Raw genomic sequence first — 18883 nt, 5'->3', positions numbered from 1 at the left:
TAATGCTGCTACCAGTTCCAATTCCAGTTTCAGGTGCATGTATTCATACAGCCTTTTCAGTCATCTGATGTTTATGTAAATGTAAATAATTTTTGAATAAATGGAAAATGGACAATACACTGACAAATAATTCCATGTTCCACATGTATCATGCAACATGTTTGCAGGACATTTATGATTCCTCATTAGGAAATGAACTGTATTCTTGTATAAAAAATGCTGGCTATTCACATGCATAATCTCCCCCACTGTTTATAATGCAAGTCAGTGAAGTATACTGTCCTAATATAAAGATTAAATGTTTTCCTACAGTGTTAGGAAGATGTATTTTGAATTCTTGCACATTGGTAACCTAATGATTGCTTGAAAATTCAGTCTAACTGTGGTCTGTTCTGTTTTTTATCTTTTCCTCTCATAAACTCTCAGGAGCCACCAGTGGGCCCACACTCTCATTCCTCATTCTTGTGACTGGATAACTATCATACAGTTGCAAATGAAGTTTCTGGAATATCTCACAGTAGTTACTAAATAATATGCCTTAATATTATAAAATAACGAGTAAAAAGGTCATCTCCAGGCATATTATTTAGTTTTTCATCTGAAAGGATATTATTTACTAACTACTGCAAATTATTCAGTATCTATTAAAATTATTATGAAAGTTAGTTATGTACTTACAAGAATGAGGGCCAATACTCTAGACACACCAGCAAGTTCTTGAAGTGTAGGAGAATAAGATACCAGGCCAAATGTTCACATTCATACAGATTCACTAACCAAACCACAAGCCTCATAGCATTCACTGTACCACTGTACCAGTGAGATAGTTTCATCAATGTTCAGAGCAAAGATATTACCATGTTCATATTTCAACAAGACTGACATATTTCTTTGAACCTGCATGGAATTAACTTTTTGGTCACTTGAAATGATCACAAATTGGTTAGAAAATAGGAAATGGGAAAAGCATAAAAATGTGTGTGCCTGAACATTTTAAGGGCTGTTGTGGAGATGTATAGACTACTTGTCTGAAAATGTTCACTATTGTATTCCACCTCTGATTCCACCTCTTTATTTTTTTTTTTGCCTTCTTCTTCATGTAACATTTAGAATGTTTTGTCTTCTAAATGTTTTAGTCTTCCATTACACTGATGTTGAGTAACAAACACCTATTGTTTTGCTTATTGTTTATTGTACTTATCACTGTCTGAGATAGACTTTATGTATTTTGCACTTCTAGGCATCAGCAATGATCCTTGTATTTTAAGAGTATTCTAGTTCATTGGTATATTGAACTCTATCTAACCTACTGTACTGGCTAGGATGTGTTCTATGAGTAAATGACAACGCACTTTTGTAAGTCACTCTGGATAAGACTGTATGCCAAATGATGTAAATGTAAATGTAATTGTGAATGTAAATGTATATATAGTATTTTTAATAGATAGATATGATGATTCACTTTAGCTGTAATGGCCAAGAAAAATAAGACACAGACATCCTTCACACAAGACAGCTATATACGTGGCTCAGGTTTGAAAGAATAATTTGACAGGAATCCATTACTTACAGCCTCTCAGTAACACAGGCACATATTAAATTATATAAATATTATATTGGATGATTGTTTAAACTAAAAAGCCATCTGCAGAAAAGCCTGTAACAAAACTTTTTGGTTCTTGTGGAAAAATGCCATCTTGGCAAAACAGTATCTAATCTGAGTCAGTGCTGCATTAAAATAACCTGAAACCAACACATTCGTCTTTGCTGGCCATTTCTTGCGCTGCGAGTCTCTCATGAGCTGCAGCACCTCCTCACTGTGCTGTTTAAGGCTTCTAACATAATAGCTCCTAAGAGGAGATTTGGAGGAAGTATAAAAATCCTGATTGCACATTTCCACACAGGAATAACTTAGTGACCTAGGCAGGTTCATACAGAGATAGGGCTCTATAAGGTCTCAAGGTCCTTGCCTCTTTGCCCTTCTCATTGCAAAGGTTTCACAAACGGTGAGCATTGCACTCCTGTTACGTCATCAGGCAGCACTCAGACGCCATCATGGGAACTTCACTGACACAATCATTCATGAGATAAAATATCATCCTTCTTCCTGTCAGTTTCAGGTCTGATTGCCAGGCACAATATGCACTGACCTTCTCGCATCCCATGCCCAGTCCACTGATGGTGGATAAGTTGTTTTGATTTTTCAGATTTCAGCTAAATATGAATGTGAAAGTTAATCATTTTCACATTTACCCTAATGTGTCAGTGATAGACTAAAGATTGACAGAACATACAGCCTCATGTTGGACAAAGTGGATAGGCAATACAATCCATTGAAAGATGTATGATGTAATATGACAAAGCAATGATTAGCCAGCCATGGTTTTACATAGCTTTTGACCTTGCCTTTGCCACATTCTATGTCCTGAGGGGAAGGAGAGACATTTTTAGCACATTTGGCATTTTTTTCATGTCTTTACTGTTTGACTCTGGCCAACGTGTACATTACACCTATTCAGACAAAAATAAGCTATCCTTAACACTTTCACAATGCACTTGCACTTTTAGGGCAACTACTAAGAGAGCAATTATATAGTATGCAGTATTTTCCATTAGCACATGACTAAAAGCTAAAAAAAAATTTACTTTTCACTGGGCTGTGCAAGTATATTATTTGCCTGTATTAAAGTAAAATTTCAGATAAAATTTTAATATTACCCATTAATAGTGAGAACATAGACATTTCATACACCATTTCACATCACTGTGGCTGCAAAGGGATGAAAGACTAGAAGTCACACACAAAGAATTTTTGTTTGGTTTGATGTGAAATGCTAACTGAAAAATGTACCCTGATATGTGTTGTAAATTACAATATACAAAACATACTGTACAGTATACAGTATATTAATCTTCCATCCATTTAGAGGTCATTATAAGCAATAGATCTCTCTCTCTCTCTCTCTCTCTCTCTCTCTCTCTCTCTCTCTCTCTCTACTTGTTACATGAATATGAACAAAACTGTTTCACACAAATGTTATGACAAGTGTTATGAGTACTCTGCATCGTCATAAAACACCCATTTTGTGCTGTCAGATCTAAACGCCATATTCATCAAGCAACAAGAAACAAAGCATTTAAAACAGTGCACAGACACTCCTTGTTAAGTGAATTTCCCCAAGCACCTGTTCGTGAGCTCGTGCACATCACAAGGTTTATCTTAAACAGTGCCTATTAAATATAGTCCTCTTGCAAATGAACAAGTTTAGCATTAATATTAAACGTTTTTTATAGCAATGTGAACCGTAAACCATTTTTGTGATTCCAAGTTTAATTCTGAAAATCGTCCGCATCATAGCTACATCAAGTAGTGTTAGCCGGGAACTCAAGAAGCTGTTTCATTCCACCTCATGGCAACTAGCACCATTATAGCAAATTCATATTTTTAGATTCAGTGTCATCCTCGCAAAACGAGGTTCCTTTTTACAAGTATTTCGTGTTTAATATTCTCGCTTATTCTAATTTGTTACACAGGTCCATATCAGTCCTCTTGAAAAAAAAAAATCGGTAGGCTATCCTCATCCATGAACAATTACCTTAAAGTTAGGTTGTGTGGGTATAGAGTATGCAACTGAGTGTTTACACTCAATTAATTACTTCACCTTCCAAATGATTCAAGAAAGCCTCTCGTGTTTAGACATGCATCACATCAGCCCACATAAACAAATGGATATCCAGTGATGTATTCCAACGTCTGATTTGAGGAAGAAAATATTTTCTTACCCATGTTGGTAATAAGAGGCTGACAGGTCGCTCTAATAAATCAGGTTGATGTTTGCCGGCAACGTTCATTTCCCATGCAGCCACTGGTTCGGTCCGCTGGAGTCAAAGAGACTTTGATCATTTATACCGTAATATCCAGTTAACGCAGTTCACCGTTGCCCTGTAAACCACAGAAGGCAAAGGGGAACGAGCATCGCACTCATCCCCTTTGAGACAGTTTAGTCGTATACAAGTTGCCAAAGGACACTCAATACACTACTTAAACAACACCAGCCTTTTGGCATCCACCAGAAGTAATGAAACGCATGGAAAAATCTTTTAGAAAAGCATAGTTCCCAAAAAATCTGAAGTTTGAAATGAGGCTTTAAGAATGTCCGTCCAGTCGTTACCGTTGCCCTAAGTTGTCGGCACTGTTATCAGGAAAGCGGCGTGATCTTGGAGGCGCGGGCACAGTCTGCGCTGCATGTCCACTCGCTGCCTCTGTCTCTCGCTCGCCACCTATTTGCGACAGATATCGCAAGTCTGCTCTGGTTGAGATTTAACCGTTGAGCGCCTGCCTACTTGCAGGCGTTACTTGCACTATTACTTGCACTGACACTACCATTCAGCGATGCGGGCTGATATATGCCAATAAATCAGATGAAGTAACCAATGGTTTTGTTGTATGCGTTATGTTTAAATCAAGGAAACGAAATTTAAATGTATGGTCTGCTATCCAAAGGTTTATGCCTTATTTATATATGAAGTAATTAGTTGCACTTCCTTTTTGATCACCCCCGGTTTTTGTCAGGTGGTGTCTCTGCTCTCATGACGTTTTGCCCTGAATTCATATAAACAATCAAGTATTGCTGGAGGGCGGCAGGAACCTCGTCTGCGACTTCTGCCTCTACCTCTTTGCAACGTTTCTCAAATATCCTTCATTAATATGTACAAAGTACATCTGCTATAGGTCAAGTTGTTGCTGTTTGTCAGATTTGTAAATATTGTCTACACTTTATAGTTCACACAAACACTATTTAAAAGAGAGTTGATTTTTCTCCATAACATGTAAACAGATTGCTTCTAAACTGCTCTACTATTCAATCTGATTACATTATAAATACATTTTTGTAATTAATATTGATGATATTGGCTTGTGTCTGATACGTATAGCAGACATGCCTCTAAAAGTTGAATCAAAGATCAAAGTTTTCAGTGTCCATTACACGTGTCAACCGTCGTAACCTACATGCTGCATGGTAAAGAGATCTTTTAAGATACTTTTGTGTGCCTTCCTAACATTACCACACATCCGGGTTGTTGAGATGTGGGAGGTACAGCATGGCTGGGCAAGGGGCCAGCTACGCATGCAGAAGCCTGGCTCCAGAAAGAGTTGGTCACCACTGCTTCAAAGGCTTTGCTGATAAACATTCCTTTCACATGAGGGCCCTGACACAAGGGCCTCTGCACCAGGCAGGAGATCCATGTTGAGAAGGGAAGAGACGAGGGCAGGGTCTAAATCTGTACAACCCACACTCGCACATGCACTGAGTGGAATGCAGCGTGACAAAGCAATTACCCAATAGGAGACACCTTTACATAAGACTGTGTGGCAGCTTCGATCAGCTTGTCTGAAATGGTTGTTATTCTTCACATGTCAGGATGCATGTCACCCTGGGAAATAAAGTTCAGATTTTCAAGGAAAGCTGCGCCAATAATTTATTATCAAATCATAATTTCTACCTCCACTTGTTACTTGAAGGAGACAAAAAGTTGATCATCTTTATAAATCAGGTAATGGTTTTAAAAACAATAACTGAAAACATCCAAAATACTCTGATGTTAGGGCAATAAGAAGTTTCAAACGACTGGAGCTGTAATGAACCTTCCTGAAATGAGATGAAAGTATATTTCTTCTCATGCACAGTGAGGAGGATTCAAGAGGCAAAATTTTCTCTAGTGATCAAAGCTGGAGAAGTACAGCAGTTGGCTGCATCATGTTGTCACCAAACTACAATTAGATGCCAAAGACTGTTTGAAAGATGTGTTCTTATCCTAGCTGAGGGAGGGGACACAAACTATTGGTATAAGGGTGAATTTAAATGTGGTTTTAAAGACTTTTAAAATAATTTTAGATTGCTAAAAGTCTGTACTTTCCTCTTTCTTTCAGAAGGTGATAAAGAACAAGGTATCTTAGCCTTCTATAGGTGGCAGTACTTTTGGAGGGCACTGGAATTTCATCTCAGTTAAGGAAAACACAAGTGACTGCATTCAAACATATTTCTTCCAAAGGAGCACATGTATTAACGTATAGAGAGTATTATTGCTTTCACCATCTCTCATGTTTCTTCATAGCCTTTGTGACATACCCTCAAGGTTAATGCACATGAAATGGAGCTTATTACTATTTTCACATTCTTTGTCAGATGCTGAAATTTTCCATTTCTCTGGCCTTGTTGGTGTCTACTAGCTGCTGTTCTCATTTGGCCAGTGCAGCTGTGACTTGCTGGGGATTCCAGCAAGACTTTCAGATCCAGAAGTGTGGGATGTGACCTATGCTTCTGCAAGCACAGATTTCATTTTCACTGTCAGCAGGGGTCTGTTTGTGAAAGACCATCAATTTGTTTTGGAAGAGAGGGAGGAGGTATCTAATGTTTTGCATGCTATGACTATTTTCATTACCTGAGAGTAAAATGAGCTATGGAAAGTTTTACCAGTAGCCTTGCCCATAAAAAAATATAAGCATGTTCTCAAGCAATTTATGTCTTCTGTCATCAATGGGTGTACCTAACAATTAGGAGTGTTGTTACAAATAATATAACATAGAATTAATCAAGAGGATTTGTATTCATCATATTTCATTAATGGCATAAGGACAAGCCTTGGCTGTAATAAATGATAATAATACATCTTAAGTGCAGGGACATCAACATCTAATAATGTCTTCGCTGCATTGTAATTAGCAATCAATTCACATGGTGCTGAAATGTCAAATTTTAACCTTTAGGACAATGGCAACTAAATAAGTACTGATTAGACAAAGCATCTCTGTGTGTCCATCATGCTGATATAGTAATGATGAAATTAATCATGCATAGAGAGGAAATGTGTTCAGTATGTTAAATGCACAGGTTCTCCTTTTAAAAAGTGACATGTACATACTATGTATGGTAAAAATGGGATATTATTATTTTCAGTTTCAAAAAGTAAAATTTCTTCCCAGGATTTTGTTTTAGCTGCCTGTTTTTTCTAATTAGCTCAAACCAGCAGGTAGAATTTGTGAAATCAATTGGATGATACAAGTTTAACTTTTATCACCTTAAATTGTCCAGCTCTACTTACTGGAAAAATTAAAGGGCAACTTAAATTGCATGGTTGACATAAAGCTAATACAGTAGGCTGCATATGTAATAAATGCAATATGTTAGTTTTACTTGCATCCTTCATGGTATGATGGTTTAGTTATGTCAATATACTGAGCAATGACCATTTTTATATCCAACTTTTATATACACATGCAGCTATATTTATTACATGTCCCTAGTGCACTCCATCTATGAAATGACAACAGCCTTGAAATGATGAACCTAAACAAAAATATGTCTCTTGCCACAATAAGTAGGACCTTACTTAATCCCTTAGAGTAATCATACAAGCCCTTATTTAATCTGTTAGAGATTACCACATGCCTGGACTGACAGTGTACTGGGCAGGGAAAAACAAAACAGATGTCTTCTGCAGCTTTGCAGCTCGGAGATCATTAGCTTCTCAACTGGGTATGCTGCCTCGATCTTGTGTTGACTTTCATAATCTGGAGACACATCAGGAGCCTGTCAGGGCTGGGACTAAAAGACGCAAAAGTTCAATCAACGCCACAGAAGAAAGAATGCTCTAGACTGTAGTCAGATGCAGTAGAAAATATGGAAGCACATCCTTACCATTCTCTGACTTATTTTCAAATAATAGTGTCAGATGCGCACATTAAATGTCTGTTCAACTGTTGCAAAGAAACCTTTTGAGATCTTTGTTATTGTCATGTATTTTGGCATGCTTTTTTCCTAGGTGTTAGTGCAACCAAAAAGAAAGGAGGTTATATATATATATATATATATATATATATATATATATATATATATATATATCTTACACTGTGTCACCACTAAGCCTGAACATATCAACAGTTCCTGAAATCCATGTCCCATAAAGCAATACACAACAGTTGTTCAATAATGCACCACCAAACCTGCCTGAAAGATGTGAGCTAATGCCTCAGTGCCCAAGGGGCATCCAGAGTAGGCATCTTGAGAGTTAGTGATTATAATATGATAAAGTGGATTAGTATTAACTCATCAAAGCAGATGCCTTATACTTACAATGGGTTTGACATGTTAAATATAACTTTATGCATTTGGTCTTGGTATAAATAGCTTTGCAAAAACTGTGATAGATTCTCCACATTCCAGAGGCCAGTGGATGTTGGTTATGGGGTCCAAGGGAAGGGCTTTGAGATGAGCTCTACCCTTGAAGACTCAGGGCCCATGAAGCCCTCAAACACTTTAGACTGCCTTAATAATGAAATGGTTTCATTCTTATTCCTATAGCTCCCCTCACTATGTCAGCTTTTTATTACTTCATCATGTGTTGTAGAAATGTGCTTGTAAAATTAAACTGTTCTGTCTTATTACCAAAATATCATTTTAGTATAAAAATTTATAATAGATTCATCAGATTCCCTTTTTCCCAGAACCCTAGCAAAGCAGATTATTGCTCCTCCAATTTACTCACAAAAACATTACTATTTCCTTGGACTAATTTCAAAGGAAACAGGTGCTAAAAACAGATGGTGTAAAAGATGTTTCAGGATGCCCCTGCTACCTGTGAAATTTAGTGAAAGTTTTCAGTCATGATGTCTGATAAAGTCAGCAGTATTTTATGTGATTATTCTAAAAGATACTGTTTCGCATTCCCTCTGCAAAATTCAGTATGCTGCACTCACAGAGTCAGCGAGAACAATACTTCATGCATGGTTTAGTCCTGATCTACCATTAATGAATACATGGATTTCCAACCTAATGATATTTGATTATTTCTGTGTTACAGTTCAAGAAGCATGTTGAAAGTACTTGTACCATAGCTTCAGAGCAAATGAGGAATTTCTTATATAAATTATTGTGTTAGTGTGGCTAGCATGCTGTCTCTGAATGATTCCTCTGTTGATGAAAATTAAAACTAAGGCTGACAGCATTTTCACTGAAAAATTTAGAAGAGAATAGTCACACTACTGCCCAAATTGTGTGATGGAATCCTTAGAATATATTTTCAATATATTCACTTTTCATCTTGGAGCACATACCACACAAATAAATTTATGCTATAAACCTTTTGGGTTCATAACATTTTATTTTGAAGGGTACTGCTATTTCATACATTACCATAGTGTGCATTTGTCAGTGTCCATTGCTTCTTTGGGAAAATACTGTAAGCAGACAACATTTAGTTCTATAGAAACTCTGAAATTTGCTACCAACATTATCAAGTGTTGTCCCCTTAAGCAGAAAACTTCAGTGGAAATGCTCTGGATGCATTCTGCATTAAAGGCTTTTCTTGTATTTTTATTTATTTTAGGATTACATTAGCTCAAGTGATTAAATATTAATAGTTTTATGGTTTCACAAGGGTAGCTTGGCCATTTGTTCTTGCTTTCTGTGACCTGTTAAAACAAATATACTGAGAATCAGCATGACTTTATTATCTGCCTTGTTGTCATGCTATTGCACACCAAAACCCCAAACAGCATGTTTAATTGAAAGCTGTGTAGCAGTATTATTCAGTATCTGTATTCTTCTTCAATCATGTGTGTTCTTTACTGTGCTGGCCACCTCCAGGTCACATCTTGTTTAATGTGTCGATAGGTCAGAATGAACCCTATCCCAGTGAAGGTGTGGATCTCTTTGGCCTATATGAACTGTCAGTAGTACTCAATAACTTTGTGAGAGAACAGTACCTTAATCTGGACAGTTGTGTTCTTTTGTTTTAGTTAGCTATTAAAACTTCAGTCAACAATCAAACATCAATGTCAGGTTTCTCTTTGATATCAAATGTTCAGTCACACAGTGAGAGAATAAAAATATAACACTGTTTACTCTGGATTGGGCTCACTATGGGTTGTGTGAAGGATTCAGAATCTGACAAAGAAAACTGATTTTTGTCTCATATATTGCAGACTGATCACATTCACACCTACTTGTGAGAGCTGGTATCCTGCACTATATCCTTAAAATTCTTAATTTGTTCCTAGAATCTCTCTCTTGCATTTTCTTTTTTCCCATATAGGCCAGGATACAAATTAAGAGGCAACATAATTATAATAATTAAAGCATACATTGATATAGGCCTGCACTTTTTCTTTTGTGTCTTATTTCTGCTAGTCTCTCAGTGTCTCAGTGAGTACCATATCAAATGCAATAAGACTATATTGAGCACAATGCTGTTTCTGATAAATTGAATTATTCCTGTTATTATTATTATTGACACAAAGTATCTCTGCCTTAGGGAGTCCCTATTCCTGATTCACAATAGAAGCATCTCAACTCATACCACTCGCATTAAGAATAGCTTTTTGCCACAGGCCATCAGACTTCTCAACAGTACACATTGACAGATGGCTGGCTATCTCTCTCAGTACCACATACAATAATAAGAGTCAATAACAGACTCTTTTCCTCTTAGTCATCTTGGTAATCCATCATGTTATAGATCATTCGATACACATTCGATAATCACGTTTTCTAAGTCTTCACTTAAAACCAAGCCACTGTTCTAAATTACCATAATACATGTATAAATGTACTAATATATGTACTATTATAAACTACTGATTGCAGTATGTATGTAACTACATATTTTAGGTTGCCAGTGCCTTATGTGTCTGTGAGAGTGTGCTACTGTAGCACAAGTATTTCAGTATAATGTAATACTTTGTATTGAATTGAAAGTGAAAATAAAGAACTTGAGTTGAATAGCTCCAGCTCTGATTGGTGCTCATCAGATACAGCTTTGTCTTGGTAGCTCCTGCTCATTACCACTTTCTCAGCATTGCTCTGCCTGTGTGATAACCCTGTCTGCAAGTGCTATGGACCATTCTGACTGTTCTCACACTGTACTGTATTCTGACTGTATTCGCAACGATTCGGGAAGAATAAAGTTGTGCTACTTTTGTGTTTGCATCTTTGTCAGCCACACTTTGGATCCTGATCCTAGATTCCATTGTTTTTCTATAATTGATTTCTATAATCATTAAGTAATTACCATAAGATATATCACCATAAGCACTGTCTCAGCAGAGGGCAAAAGAATAAATTACATTTGAGAGGCCATCTGGTCTTACATTTTTATTCTATAGTGAGCTTAATCAGTTGACACTATTTATCCATATCCATAGGAGATAAAAAACATGTAGTCATATTTCACTATTGATTCTTACTAATTTGCAGTTGACATCTATAAAGCATCTTGCAGAATGTCTCACTTCATGTTTCATATTCCCATGTTCTTTAAATGTAATATATAAATGATATAGCTTTAAATGTTTCATTTATTTTGTAAAATTAGAAATGATTCTGCATATGCTTTTCTATAGATCATAGATCAAAGTCATCATCAACTTTATTGTCATTTAGAATATACAGAGCATAGCTGAATGAAACTGCATTCCTTCATGCCCTGATGTGCAATTTAACAGACAAGTGCATAACATGGACTCTAAAAATACTTGACACCATTTGACATAAATGATACGCATAAATAAGTGTAAACAATGGGAAAATAGATGTCTGAATAGACAAATTGCACTTGTGTAGAGGATATATACATCCATATTTTATATACAGTTGTTATATAGTATTCTACATATGTGGTATTGCACTTTAACGTGGAAGGTGAGGCAGGATGCAGAGGCGAGCCGTGATGGAAAAAATGGAATGACACTGAACATAAATACCAAAACAAGAGCTAAATAGGTTTACACATGATAACAGTATAACATTCTAAGAGGAGGGGGCTGGGCCGTGCCGTGACAGAACCCCCATACCCTCCAACCCAACACCCCCCAACAGCGTGAGTCCTGGCGCACCAGCCTATCGGGCTACGCCGAATAGCGAGGCCTGAGCAAACCAACACGAGCCAGCACAGACAGGACAGACGGGGGGAAGACAGGGACCATGACAATGACAGACACAGGGACAGGTACACTAACAGGAATGGGAACAGAGATAAAAGGAGACAAAGGGCCCGACATGGTAACAGTGATGGAGATAGGGACGGTGACAGGCACATGTGAAACAGAACTATACAGAGACGTGGGAAGAAGTTTGTTAAGGCTAGGAGAAAGACCAGCCATTCTTCCGGTTGCCAATTGTGCTGAAATCCGGGAGGTCGAGGAGGAGCCGCTTGCCACCAACTTGGACGGTTCCATTGCCTACGCGCTTTTGGTAGACAAGCCATGGAGCACCCCAGCTGAGGCGTCTGCCTCGGGTGTTGGTGATGTTTCCTTCTCTCCCCGTCTAGGCAGACGAGCAGGCACACAGGCTCTGGGGTTGTTTGCACCAGGTGAAGGAGTGTCCTTTGGCAACTCAAGAGCTGATGATGAAGCCTCTTTGAAGGTGACACTGGGGAGCTTGCACGCTCTAGCGTGCTCTATGTGGTGCTATAGGCAAAAGGGAATCATCATTATCAGAGTCCCCTGACCCCATCTTAGAACATGAAGTAGGATCCTCATTAGGGGTTTCTTCACCTCTATCGACAGATCCTCAGAGTGGTTGGTCTCAGTGTCCGACCTAAGGCTAACATCGTCATAGTCCTCACCCCTGCCGTAATCCTAGAAACCATCTCGGTAGTCCAGGGAGGGCAGGTAGGATCCTGGTGAGTCTGAGCCTGGATAACAATAGTCATATCTATCCTGGTAGTCCAGGGAAGGCAGGTAGGACTCCGCAGAGTACAACCCTGGACCACCACCACAGCTCCCCCACAAAATGTCCCAGGGGAGCTCTCCCCTGCTGTAATGACAGAGAGTGTGTCCAACAGGATGGAGGGTTCTTCTGCATGGGTTGGACTGGAGCAGCTACACTGTTTCTTCCCTTTCCTTTGTCATATTTTGGCTAATGGCATACCTCAGCGGTCATGTTACTGTAATGTGGAAGGCAAGACAGGGTGCAGAGCTGAGCCATGATGGAATAAACATTTATTAAACACACTAAATTAAGTGAAACTAATACACGAGGAATGATGCTGAACATGACCAACACAAAACAAAACAAGAGCTAAACTGGTTTACACATGATAACTATATAACATTAGACAGCTACATACAGCATATGTGGGTTAAATACCGACAAAGACTACTGACTAAACAGGACCTTAAATACATACATTAACAACGGAAAACAAGGAACAGGTGTAATACACGGGAGCGGTGTGGCTATGAAGACAAAGACACACATACACACACACACACACACACACACACACACACACACAAATGGCATCACACAAACATTGAGAGGAGTCTAGGAGGGAGCCATGCTGTGACATGCACTGTATATGCATATTGCATATCGTACTGTATTGCATGTAGTATTGCATATGTAGTATTGCACTGTTTTGTTATATACAGTATTGAACATATGTAACTAGTATAGCACTGTACATTTTTACAGTTCTATACTACATATACTATATTATGTCATATACTACATATATCTAGTATAATTAAATTTTACTTTATTTATTTTTATTTTTACTTTATTTATTTATTTTGTGGCATTCACTTCTAAATCCAACAACAACAAAAACACCTTTGTGAATATTAATTTTAATTCGAAATGTAATAGTTACACTTATTACAATTATTGCATTTGTAGAGAGTTCTGTGTAACAAGTACAGGGTGTGAGCTGTAAAGAGCTCCAACAATTTTCCAGAAACATAGTCAGACAACATACTGCTTCAGTACCAAACTGAATTATTTACTCTCATATATCCAGGCTAAAAGAATAGCAATTATGCCTGAGAATGTAAAAAGAATAAATGCAAATGCAAAATCAGCAGCAGCAACTCTGTAATTAGTGCCGTTTTCTGATAATGCAGGCTTTTCATCTGAAGCATGATGTGAGCTGAGTGGTGATGACACCTTGTACATGTGTAGCATCAAATAGCAGTGAGTGTGGTGAGGAAAGAAAGCCTTTTCAAAATGCAGGGGCTTAGATCCTGGTGCTATTTATAATGAATGAGGGAGACCACGCAGCTAAAAAGCCATGGGAAATCATTGTGCATCAGACTGGCTTTGCTGCCATTGTAGGATTAGACAGGGTATCCTGATGACATAAAATTTCACTTACTAAATGTGCTCAAGTCTGGGTTAAAGATTATTACCACAAAGGATCTGACCTTTAAAGAGCTTAATAAAAAATCGGTCAAAATCCTCTAATAGCCTCCCTAAAAACATCACTGCCATATGTCTTCCAAGGTCCCTTGTGTTAATGGATTTAGAAAATAAACACACACACACACACACACACACACACACACACAGATTTCGAACAAACTCAGTTTATTGCCTGCAATGTAATATGTAGCGGGCCCGAACAGAGCTTCAGACTGTTATCTTTTTCTGTTCTTGATGCTGTCTCACCTGACCTTAAAACAAAGGGTCACAGATGGCTATTTTAGGAGTGGTGTTCTCATGTAACAGGAACATTTTTGGTTGCATATGAAGTGAGATGTCTCACGAAGACTAAAAATGGTAATATGTTTTCGGACAGGGCTAATTTATTCTACGTCGATGCCATGCATCTGTTCAAAAATGGGGCAGACTAAAGTTTACTTACAGCAGAGACCATTTTGCTCATTATACTTTTAAAGTAATCCTGCTACTCATATACACTACATACTTTTCTGGAGCTGATACACTATACATCAAGTTAATTTGACAGTTCTAGTGGTATAGGAAGAGTTAAACATTCCTCAACTGCATAGTCAAACTTCTTTACACAAACAAACAATGTGCCTGTACTATCAGACAATACTGGGTTTATTATTTTCACCTTTACAATGGACTAATGCATCAACAGCCTCTTTTGCTATGAATATACAGAGCTGTTATTAAGTTCCTTTTTTTTTCTTTTTTTTTTTCTTTTTTTTTTTTTTACAGATTTCTTTATATAGGTCCATTTCAGATATGCAGGTATATTTGTTCATTCACTGGAAGTAACATGTTATTTTTTGTGCCATTGCACATGACTGCCATGGTGAGATAAGCATATGGCTCCTGACTGACTAAAGAGCTTGTGTGGCATCTCAATTATGATCACTTAGCTTATTGCAATCATAAAAAAATACATGGTCTCCATCAGTTTAAATGGGCTTATTATATTTATTGTCCATACATATTTTTTAGATGTAAAATAAATTTTAATAGAAAGGATAGACTCTAATGAAGCCTGTCACTAGATGTTAGGTATATTTGGTAGTGTTCACATTTGAATAGGTTGTACTCTTTAGCATACAAAGTACTATACTGGTGCCTGCCAGCATACTGGCATGTATATAAATGACTGTATTCTCTAATAATTATATCCAGTTGTTTATAAATGCATGTTGCCAATTTGTAAAAATATGTTAAGCCCAGATCATCAGCATGTAGAAAGCACAGCTGGGGAAGAAGCATTTCAGAGAAAGGTCTCTGTAATTCCATTTCCTATTGTCAGTGATGTCAAGTAACTGGAAGACCTACCAATGCCCTCCACCATAGCCTGTATAAAATATGGATTAGTCCCATTCCATTGCAATTAACCTACATTTTGTCAGCACGGTGCAGAGCAATCCCTAAAAACTCAATGTTCTTTCCCTGCCTAACTCTCACATCCCCCGGCAACTTTATTCTGCGTGAGTGAGTGAATGCAGAAGTAAAATGACATCTGTGGCACTTAGGTGTCTTATCCAATGTGTTCTAACTCCACATACCAAGAGAGGTGGTGAGAGGGAGAGTCAGACACTGCATCCAAAGCACATCGTGATTTTGAGGTCATTGAAGCATTATGATTCTGGAAGTGTCCCCGACCAGAGAGCAGAAAGGAGTGGGCACTGCTGGAGATATGGCCCATTTAGCACAGCTTTGATCTTATGCACAAAGAAGTCTGTTCATCTTTGAGTGATTAAATACTTGTGTTACACCTGCATAGATTTTTCTCCTTACTTTGCCATTACTTCAGGCAGCTCAAAATATTCCTTTCTCAAAATAATTGTCACTATGATATATTTATGCAATAACATAAAATGAAATACACTAACATTTTGCATAAAAATAAACATTTGTTTCAATAGAAAACAGGATATCAATTGAAAGATATTACACAGCATGGACAGTATATTTTAAAGTAGATAATCAACAAAATCATAAACAAAGGATCTAGCACTCTTTGCAAACTTCATATAAATACTTCATAAGTTGCTACAAAATATAGTGCTCAGTGAATCTTTTGTGATTAATCAGTGACCAGAAAAACATGGCCATCAAATGTGCAGCATAGATCATATGCTGAGATATTTCTAGGAATAGAGCTATACTATATATTATATAGGCATAATTAGAATAACAGAACTCATTTTTATGACAGCTGGGCTATGTTTGTTGGTCACCGATCAATCTTCAGTGTTAATTTGTGTAACCTAGATATTCTAAAGTTGTTGCTATAGGATATAACATTTGTTGTAGCATGACTAAAAGTATGACTTCAAAGGTTCCTAATTTGGATTTTGCTGCATTGCAACCCTAAGTAATGTGTACTCTACAACCTGTCTGTCTTACTCAGTGGTGTTGGAAACTAGAACAAAGAAACAAAGGTATGAACTGACTGTGGATTCCATTGGAGCTGGACTGGGGCTATAATTCACTCCAGCCTATACCTGGTCTGTGCTGTTTAAGGCAATTGTTCACTACTGAATAATTCATGCTGGATTACATTTGTTTTCCATAAACCTTGTTTAATTCAAAACAGCTAGTGGTCATTAAAAGTTAGAAAATTAATCATTCTAGTGCAATGTGTAGTGGCATAGCTAGGCAGCATAAATGTTTATGACATTATCAACAAGGGCTTTTATTCACCCTAAAAATGACAAGATGTTAAAATTTTCTCCCTCCAGTTCTTACTTGTTGCATTGATATTTCTCAGAGTTGTTTATCTCCTTCCTTATTCAGTGGACCTGTGCACTGAGAGGAGTAATCACTTTCTTTCTGCACCTCACACACTTCATCACAGCCCATTGTGTGCACTGCTGTTCCCGCTCCTGATGCCTTAATTGTTACTGCCACCAAACATCACTTGGACCTGATTTGTAACCACTCACAGTCAGTTTAAACATTGCTTAGTTCATCAGTATCAGTTCTTCTCTCTCACTAAGATAGAAAATGTGTTTGGTAAAGTAATCATGTGCTAAAGCACATTTTATCTATTTTATAAAGCACACTTATCTATTTTTGGGGGGTCATCATGTATTATAAACAGACGATTATAAATGGAAAAAATAATAATTTACTACTAGAATGTTTTTTGAAATTTTGCATTTGCTTTGATCAAGTAACAAAGCTTTAAACAGAACAGAAATAACCTGTACAGAAAGTAATGATTTGAAGCTAAAGTAATATTGTTGTAGTGCTGGGAATGAGAGGGTTCCACAGGGTAGAGTCTGACAGGATGAATATACTTCTCCTAAAAAAGGCTGCAAAAAGGGCACCTGTCCAAATGGAACACCTATTAAAATGTCTCAGAGTGAGTCCGCACCTAGTTCCTTCCCTTTCATCAAATTATCTCTACAGAATTGCTTCATTTCATTTTTATCTACCTCACCGTTTCCATGGAATTCCAAAGGGTTATGTAAAAACTTTATTTAACAATTAAATTGTATGGGTCTGCCCCCCCCCACACACACACACAAACAAATATATAAACAGGAATGCTATCATAGCCCATTGTCTCAAAAACGGGATGCTAGGTTTCAAAATTATTAAAAATCTTAAATCTTTCAAAGTCAATAGAATAAACCAAATACAATTGAATGAATCTCTTGTAAACATACAAGATACTTTAATCAAAACAGCACTCTGTGAGTCCAGCAGACCACTCCAGAGCCATAGAATAACCCCACAGCAGCAATAAGTCAGTAGTGGTGCATGACTGTTAGTAGTGATTGGTACTTTTTTGATGTTAGAGGACATGCTGATTTTGGGCTCCGCTCTTAGGTGCAGTTGTGTTTTGGCCAGGGCAGTGCATCGCCTCAGGTCTTGCTCCTGCTGTACCTTAGTTGTTGTCCATTTGCAGCTTTGTGCTCCTTTGCTACAGGACCAATTTCCTGCCCCGCTGGACATTCACTTTGACGGGCCAGCAGCTGTTGTTAGCATGCTGCTACTTCCCTGAAGGACACATTCTTCCAAGAAAATGGAAACGTGTTGGCTTTTGGACAGATGTTCTATCATATTCCGTCTGGCAGCATGCGTCTGCTGCTGTCTTAGTCGAACATACAGACTCAGATGTGTATACCTCTTGGTACATGAGGGAATACTCTAGGCACGTTGCTGAGATGTTTTCTAAAAGCTCCCCTACAAACTCAATCTATCTGACCACCTTGATTTAGCAGGATGTTATGATACCAGAAACTAGCAAAAGAGGTAAGAAAGCCTCACTGTATAGAATATCAGAAGATACTATGTAACTTGGCTTTATTGTGAATTTGCCATGCCTTAAATTAAGATTTTGAGCAAACACAATACCAGAATAATTAACAGTATATGAAAACACAGGCAAAAGGCCTATAAGGCCTTTATCAGCTTGATATATCAGCTTTCACAAAACATGTCAGAAAGCTAAAGCTTTGTGTGAAGTAAAAGTATTTCAGAAAATCCTTGAGAAAATACTATAATAACACGTCACAGCTATTGGCGCAACTGTAATTTGTGTGTCCAGCTAAGATCAAATCTGAGTCTTTTTTTCTAAATGAGGTTAAGGAGATGAGAATAAAAGGCGTCTGAGTCCATTCCTCCACACAAAATCCCTCCAGCTTTTTCTCATCATT

General features: G+C 37.6%; 1 protein-coding gene across 2 annotated transcripts in view; it reads right to left on the bottom strand.

The window, feature by feature from the left end:
• Positions 1-4242, bottom strand: part of sntg2 (syntrophin, gamma 2) — a 37551-nt gene extending 33309 nt beyond the window's left edge. The window contains exons 1-2 of one of the 2 annotated variants that reach the window (XM_081722248.1): positions 4173-4242; positions 3784-3879 (exon numbers count right to left, since the gene is read on the bottom strand). In XM_081722248.1, coding sequence (XP_081578374.1) covers positions 3784-3852 — 69 coding nt within the window. In that variant the 5' untranslated portion in view covers positions 3853-3879; positions 4173-4242. Of the gene's footprint in view, positions 1-3783 lie in introns of both variants that reach the window. The other variant, XM_027002453.3, reaches the window with a different exon arrangement.
• Positions 4243-18883: the final 14641 nt, after the last annotated feature.

The sequence above is a fragment of the Electrophorus electricus genome, chromosome 10 (assembly GCF_041902795.1).
Source record: "Electrophorus electricus isolate QZ-2024a chromosome 10, ASM4190279v1, whole genome shotgun sequence".
NCBI classification, from domain to species: domain Eukaryota; kingdom Metazoa; phylum Chordata; class Actinopteri; order Gymnotiformes; family Gymnotidae; genus Electrophorus; species Electrophorus electricus.
This window is presented reverse-complemented; position numbering and strand designations above follow the sequence as displayed.